Genomic DNA, 8,274 nt, shown 5'->3' on the forward strand with positions numbered 1-8,274 from the left:
ACCTACCTGCAATCCAAATGTTGGAGCTACTGAAAAGTGCAGGGCAGCTCTGATCTAGGGAGCAGAGCATGGGTGGCAATGGGAAAGCAGATGTCACTGCAGAACAAGTCTGATTACATCCACCAATTATTTGTTGTCTCTCCTTCTCACTATCTTTTTCCTGTTGAAGTAAAATGGAAAGAAACTTTAGAATAAAAATTCAGAAGTCCTGGATCTCAGCTCTCCAGAGCATCTGCCCCCCTGGGCTGATGTAATGGCCCTAAAGATTTATTTGCTGGTGCAAATTCAAATGAGAAATAATAAGGCACAAATTTTGACTAGTGGGGGTGATTAACCACCAGAACAAACTACCATGGGAAGTGATGGATTCTCCATTCCTAATTGCAGGATGGAGTTCAATAGAATATCAGGGTTGGAAGGGACCTCAGGAAGTCATCAAGACCAACTCCCTGCTCAAAGCAGGACCAATTTTTTTTTGCCTCAGATCCTTAAATAGCCCCTCCCAAGGATTGAACTCACAGCCCTGGGTTTAGCAGGCCAATGCTCAAACCACTGATAGGTTCAACCCCTATAAACTTCTGTGTAATGTGTTAGCTTTTCCCTTTGAGTTTTAATTTTTATTTTCATTTCCAGAGTGCTAATGAATTTTCTGATTGTTTTTCATTTTGAATCAGTGACCTCTAGTGCTCAGTTTGGTTAATCACGAGAGTGTTATGACATATTTACATAGAGCCTGATTTCCAAAGGTGCTGAGCAGCTACAACTCCAACTGAAGTCAAAGCGAGCTGCATGTGCTCAGCATGTCTGAAAATCAGGCCCCCATCCTGCATGTCCATGCGGAGCAGATGAGGCCTCAGTTATTATTAGGCTTGGAAGACTAGGATTTTTATTAGTAAATGTCAGTAACAGAAATTGATGAAAAAAATTTACAAATAGGTAAAGTATGAAAAATGCTGCTTGAAAACTTATGAGAGCTTGATTTAAGGATATCTACTTTGTATATTTTGACATGTGTTGTTGAAAATTTGTATTCCAAAGTTATAAAGCTTTAACTTTTGAATCTCAATATCTACTGTCATTAAATAACTACTGCCTGACCCCCTAATGTTTGATGACCACATACTTTCCTGCAACTGTAAATATTTAAATTGATAAAAAGCTGAAACCTCATAATTTTGACCAACTGCTAAAATTTTAATGGATCAAAATAAAAAAATTGCTTAAAATTAAACATCGATAAGATCTGCTGAAATTATATTTAAAAAAATAAAATTCTGCTGAAGGTTAGTAATTATGGTCTTGTATAGTAAACTCCCTGGAACTCATTTCATTTGAGGGCTGAGCCATATTGCCAGGATTTCAAACTGACCCCACAGACCATGGGCATTTCAAACCTGTGTTTTCCAGTGGCTCTCAACCATTCCAGACTACTGTATCTGACTTGTCTTGCATACCCTCAAGTTTCACCTCACTTAAAAACTACTTGCTTACAAAATCAGACATAAAAATACAAAAGTGTCACAGCGCACTAGTGCTGAAAAATGACTGACTTTCTCATTTTTACCATTTAATTATAAAATAAATCAATTGGAATATAAATATTGTACTTAAATTTCAGTGTGTCATTTATAGAGCAGTATAAACAGATCATGGTCTGTATGAAACTTTAGTTTGTACTGACTTTGTTAGTGCTTTTGATGCAGTTTGTTGTAACACCAGGTAAATATCTGGACGAGTTGATGTACCCCCTGGAAGATCTCTGCATGCCCCCAGGGGTACGCGTACCCCTGGTTGAGCACCACTGTTTTAGATCTCTCAGCTATTGCTTTCTCTAGTCTATGGATATCCCAGAGATTGCATGTGTTACACTTACCAGCACTTCCCATTGACACTAAAACCCTGGAAGAATAATCACTACAACCCTCACGGACAGACGTGAGGACTGCACTGTGAGATGGGACATGTAAGGAAATACCAAGAAAGGCAGGAGGGGGGAAGAGAGAAACAGGGACAGTGAGGAACCTAGAGAAGGGGAGAGGAGGGAATAAAACTGATCCTGTTTTCAGTACATGTGCCCTCTGCCCCCTCCAAGTTAAACAGCCTCTTGGGGAGGAAAAGAACCATCAGAGGACAGCAGTTTGAGCAGCATCTCCACATGCTGGGCAAAGCCAGAGGCCACAAGCAGCAGCGGCAACCGTGTTGGTAATGATACACAGGTCAGTGCAACCCACAATCTGAAAATGCCTGTGACTCGTTAACTTTCAGCCTCTCACTCTTTTAAAATGAATTTTTTATATCTATAAATTTGATGTGAGTCTAGTGCAGGCGAAAGGTGCCAGCCTGGCAGCCCCTGGACAGCAACATTCTTTTCTCATCCACAGCTTCTGTGCAACACAGACAGTGAGGAGATAACTTCTCCTGTACCATCTCCACCTGGGCAGTAGGGGTGAGTGGGTAGTTTTAGTCTTCATGTCTATTCAGCCCTTGGGCTCTTTGCTGACTATGCCAACCAGCAGGGCAGTTGGTGGTCTCTGTGATGTAAATGCCTGTCCATTTGGGACTGGATTGAGGTGTGATGAACTAGGAATGTTCTTAATGTTCCCTCTGAATACTGTGGGGGGGGGGGGCCTCAGTTCCTGGCTGACCCTTTGTCACCTAGCAACTAATGGTCAGGCCCTTCCTTCCCTGCAAGGTGATAGCTAAAGGTGTGGGAGAACAAAGAGATCAGGTGACTTCCTGGCCCAGGAAAGGAACTGAGCAGAGGAGGAGGGGCTGGAGGGGTTTTCAGTCTGGAGCTGGCTGGGGATGAGGATTGAAGTGCAGACGTGGGGGTCTGGCTCACTGCACCCCAGAATGGACCCGGCCGAGGGGTCTGGTTCGTGGTACCTACAAGCTCTCTTTTAGACCGTGTTCCTGTCATCGAATAAACCTCTGTGTTACTGGCTGGCTGAGAGTCATGTCTGACTGCAAAGTGGGGATGCAGGACCCTGTGGCTTCCCCAGGACCCTGCTGGGGTGGGCTCGCTGTGGGAAGCACACGGAGGGACAGAGGATGCTGAATGCTCCAAGGAGAGACCCAGGAGGTGAAGACATGTGAGCTTCTTGCCCTGAAGACAGTCTGCTCCAAGGGAGAGGAGGCTCCCCAAAGTCCTGACTGGCTTTGTGGGGAGTTGTTCCAGAGAGGCCATCACCTCCTTTGACAAAGGCCAATCACCAGACAATAACTATCATTGGAACAGAGCTAACCTTGAACAGTGATTTAGCTCTGAAAGGCTCTGTATCATTTCCAATCTCCAGCTCCAGCCAGTTGCTCATTTCCCTGGTCTTGTTTTTATCTATCCCTTTTTGTCACCACACTTCACAGTGAACAGCAATGTCTGATCTCTCCTAAGTCCCTGCTTCCCTGCCACAAGCAGCCCTCTGCCCATTTACTGCCAAACCCAGAACACCACATTCATTTCTCTGAGTCTGCCTTGCATACGTACCTTTCCATGGCATTTCAGGAGCTCTACAGAAATCTCACTCAATTCTGTATCTGGATGCTGCTGTTTATAACTTTTTTCCAGTGGAGCAAAATCCTGAGAAGCAGAAAGTGTCCATTTCATCCAAATCTAGTCCCAGCAGCCATGGTTGGGAGGCTGGAAGATATGGAAAACTGAACACATCAAAATAAAAAAAATAAATATATAAATAACTTTCAGCTGAAAAACTTGTTTATCCAAAATCTCCCATCACAAAATCTCCCGTTCAGCTGAAAATCCTGTGTATCTTAATGACTTTTATGTCCCCCATCTTGCTTGCATACATAAACCTCCTTCTCTGTGCTGTGTTGACAGTCTAAACTGAGTAGTCCGGGAGAAAAAAGGAAGCTGGCCATACAAACTTGTTTTGTTGGAGGGAAATGAAGCAAGAGAAGAGACTTTCCTTGGGGCACTGTGGTAACTTCCACTTCACAGCATCTTTCATAGCAGGGTTATGGTTACATGACTGCCCAAGGGCCAAACCCTTGTGACAAGAGCCACTGAAATCTAGTGAGTAAAGCAACCAAGATTTAGCGCCCCCCAAAAGTAGCTGTAGCCTGATTCTCCATCACCCTGCACCCTATGTAGTCAATTCTGCCTGTACAAAATGTTATCAAGTGAGCATAGAATGGTAGAGGTTTACACCCATTTTACACAGATGTAACGTCCACCGATTTCCACAGCAAAACCTGATCATTCTAAAAAGTCCCACTGCAGGTGCTTAAGTGTTTTGCATAACAGAGAGTGACTGAACATAAGTATCCACATAAATAGGCCATGGAGAGTCTGGAACCTATACTTCCTTCTTATTACAGGCCAGATCCTGCAAAGTGCTGAGTGTTCATAACACAGCTTGACAATCTATGTAGGCTAAACTAGAATTTCCGCTGATGTCTATAGGGGTTGAGGGCACCGTGTGTTTCTTCTGATCATGCTGTACATGTTCTGTTTACTTGAAGAAATACATTCTTACTATTGATCTACATTCTAGTCCACCTCACCCATGGTCATTATCCAGAAACCTTGACTTCAGTTGACAATGTTGTGCAAAAGAAAGGACCTGATTTCAGTTGTTCACATGACCAGGCTGTATCTGCAGGGTTGGCAGGTAGAAAGAGCCTGGTTAGATGGAACACATTTTACTGTGGAAATCAGCGAGAGAATAATTATGGGAACCTGTTTGTACAGAAAGAACGAGGAATACTTGTGGCACCTTAGACACTAACACATTTATTTAAGCATAAGCTTTCGTGGGCTAGCCTCATAAGAACATAAGAACGGCCGTACTGGGTCAGACCAAAGGTCCATCTTGCCCAGTATTCTCGTTCTTTTTGCTGCTACAGACTAACATGGCTACCACACTGAAACCTGTTTGTACAGAGGTTCTTTCCTGCCCTGTAGTTTCCCTACCAAGGAGGCAGTGGGCTGGGAGGTAACACAACAGTTCCAATAAGCCCTCTCTTTGTTGCATAATTTCCTTCCATAATCATCTCCAAGTATGAAGCTTCTTTTTTAATTTTGATCTTTCAGATGTAGTCGCAGTCACGCCCCAGAAGGAGAAGTCTGGTTTCCTCTGTCACAGTTTAACCCATCGGGTACTGTCATGTTCTAGTAAAATAAATCAGCCTTGTCAGTTAGTATAAGACACTCAAAGAAGGCCCAGTAAAACAACCGGGAGAAAGATCAGTAAGCACAGCATGGGCTCCAACCAGACTGTGTTCTCCCCTCAGCAGACCTTTCCAAGATATACTTCAAAATATAGCACTGCAGATTCTGAAACCTGTTCTGCTTTATTCCCTAATCAGTTCCAAGAAATTCCCTCCTCACATCCGTGACATTAAGGTACTGCAAGACTTGTAGTCTTGTGCAGCATTTCCTAGTAGCTTTCACAAGCTGAGCAGGGTTACTGTTTAAATGGGAGACCTGAAGAGTTTCATAGCGTTGATTAGTCAGTAGCTGGCCATTTTTAGTCTGAGTCAGGCCACGTCTAAACTACGCGCCGTATCGGCGCGTTAAAATCGATTGCTCGGGGATCGATATATCGCGTCTAATCTAGACTGGATATATTGATCCCTGAGCGCGCTTATATCGATTCCGGAACTCCACCAAAACCAACGGAGTTCCGGAATCGACATGGCAAGCCGCGGACATCGATCCCGCACGGTGAAGACGGGTGAGTAAATCAATTTTAGATATTCGATTTCAGCTACGCTATTCTCGTAGCTGAAATTGCGTATCTAAAATCGATTTCCATGCGTAGTGTAGACCTGGCCTCAGTACTGAACTGATGCCCTAATGTGCAGCTAAGGAGCACCCACTGCGGCAAGCAGCACATTTTTTTCAGAAGAAAGGAATAACTGAGGTCCCAACACTAAAGCTCCTAGGGCAATTTTTGTTACAACCATGGTGTTAGCCCCACTGTCCCAGACAAATTAGATTACATTCTGCCTCCTTAATTTTCCTTGCATGATGGCATTTTCCTCAGCTTCCTGTCTTATGTAGTTGCATAATATTGTTAAGCACCTGAGGCATTTCTCGCCCCCCTCCACCCGAGATTGCTGCCTTTCAAAGGTAGAAGTGATTTCTGTAAAGAATTAGTAATCAGCATGTTGTCTTCTGGTTGAAAGGTGCTGTATATGACAAATGTTACAGGTCAGGCTAAATCCTGCTATTATGGGTGGGGTGTAACTGCCACCTTGCATTCAGGATAAATATAAAGAAGTCATTGTAAACAGGTGACTGAAACGGTTAAGCAGCCTCCACCTCAAACACTGGCCAACATCTCCAGTCAAAACAAAGCCATTACAGCCATTCAAATGCATCTGCAAAAACCTTTCTCCCATACTGCTCCTTCTGCATGAGAGGCGCTCACTGTGAAAAACTGCAAAGCAACCACATTGGCCTCTTTTAAATCTCTTATTAAAACCAACCTACGCTGCTAAATACTAAATGCTTGTAAAAGCAGCAAAGAATCCTGTGGCACCTTATAGACTAACAGACGTTTTGGGCATGAGCTTTCGTGGGTGAATACCCACTTCGTCGGATGCTAAATGCTTGGTAACACTAGGCTGCTGCAGTTCTCTTGACTGCAGCTAATTACATAGTCCTTGGACATAATCATAACTGCCTCATTATTTGCACGGTCTTCTCCAGCTATTTGTTATATTAAACTGTTGTCTCGGCTTATTCTTAGACTGGCTCTACACTTAAAATGTACATTGACATAATATATTGCTCAGGGATGTGAAAAATCCACACCCCTGGACAATGCAACTATGTAAGTATGCAGGCCTAACTCCAGGTGTAGACATAGCTAGGTGCTACCCTCGCTCAGGGAAGTGTTCCGACAGTGGAAAAGCCCCTTATGTCACTGTAGACTGTGTCTACACTACAAGGTTGTCGGTATAGCTGCAGCACTGTACCTGTGCTTCTATAGTCCCTGTAGTATAGAGGTGGCCTTAGATAGGGAGGGACAATTTGTTTGTTATATACATGCACAATACCTAGTATTCTGGGTCCCTCATATTTGATCAGTGGCATAGAGAGACAGGTATCTGCAACAGGTACTAGCCTAATACAAACAATGCATAATAATAGTAATATGTTTTTGGGAGAGTGGATGGCAGAAAAAGTAGTCTAATGATGCCATCTACTGGGGAAGTGGAAAAATTGCTTTAGTTAGGGATTAATTTACAGATTAAAGGGAGGACAAAAACAGAAACTGATTTATTATTTTTGTGTCGACAGCTCCTCCAGGTGGACACTCTATTCCTGAACAAAGGTGATTTTATTCCAGAATAATTACTTGCTTTGGAAGTAATTATTTGGGAGTAACTACTCTGTAATTAAATCACTTTTATTCAAGAGCAGAATATCCACACCGGGGAATTATTCCAGATTAGCTAAATTAGAGCAGAACTGTTATTCCGGCATAGCGGAATGACTACTGTGGAACAGCCAAGTTCAGTCAATTTCCCTGTGCAGACAAACCTTGGGGGAAATGCCTTAGCGGTAGCATGGCTAGCAGAAGTGGGGCCTTCCCTACCTCTGCACAGCCAGGGCAGTCCCCAACTTCTACGCTCGACAGTTATTTACATCAGAACTGAAGATCTGCCAAGCGAGGGTGAGTGATGGGGCTGGGACTCCACAGCACTTTAGCCCTCCTGTGTGAATCCCTCTCCCAGGGGCTCGGACCCCACCTTCAGGCTGTTCAGGCAGGTTGAGAGGTGCAGACCAGCCCTAAGGGGAGAGACCACCAACAGCTCCCCCCCTCCCATGAGGGGCCCTCTTCCCCAGGGAGTTTCCCCTTCTCTTCCCCTCCCCCCACCAGTGTCCCCCACCCTCACAGCATCTCCTCTGCTCCCCACCCGAGGCCCCCATTCTCTTCCCCTCTCCCCATGAGTGTCCCCCACACCATTCATGGAGTCCCCATCCCCCCCCCAGGGAGTCTCCCCTTCTCTTCCCCTCTCCCCATGAGTGTCCCCACACCCTCATGGAGTCCCCCATCCCCCCCAGGGAGTCTCCCCCTTCTCTTCCCCTCTCCCATGAGTTCCCCACACCCTCATGAGTCCCCATCCCCCCCCCCAGGGAGTCTCCCCCTTCTCTTCCTCTCCATGAGTGTCCCCACACCCTCATAGAGTCCCCCATCCCCCCAGGGAGTCTCCCCCTTCTCTTCCCCTCCCCCATGAGTGTCCCCCACATCTGGGAGTTCCCCTTCTCTTCCCTCCCCCATGAGTGTCCCCACATCTGGGAGT

General features: G+C 45.0%; 1 protein-coding gene across 1 annotated transcript in view; it reads right to left on the reverse strand.

The window, feature by feature from the left end:
- LOC116817215 (sodium-dependent proline transporter-like) overlaps positions 1 to 7,869 on the reverse strand; it is a 44,746-nt gene extending 36,877 nt beyond the window's left edge. The window contains exons 1-3 of the mRNA XM_075061895.1: positions 7,566 to 7,869; positions 3,485 to 3,654; positions 7 to 160 (exon numbers count right to left, since the gene is read on the reverse strand). Of these exons, the coding sequence (XP_074917996.1) occupies positions 7 to 160; positions 3,485 to 3,604 (274 nt within the window). The 5' untranslated portion in view covers positions 3,605 to 3,654; positions 7,566 to 7,869. The remainder of the gene's footprint in view (positions 1 to 6; positions 161 to 3,484; positions 3,655 to 7,565) is intronic.
- Between the last annotated feature and the right edge of the window lie 405 nt (positions 7,870 to 8,274).

Source organism: Chelonoidis abingdonii, chromosome 1 (genome assembly GCF_003597395.2).
Source record: "Chelonoidis abingdonii isolate Lonesome George chromosome 1, CheloAbing_2.0, whole genome shotgun sequence".
NCBI classification, from domain to species: domain Eukaryota; kingdom Metazoa; phylum Chordata; order Testudines; family Testudinidae; genus Chelonoidis; species Chelonoidis abingdonii.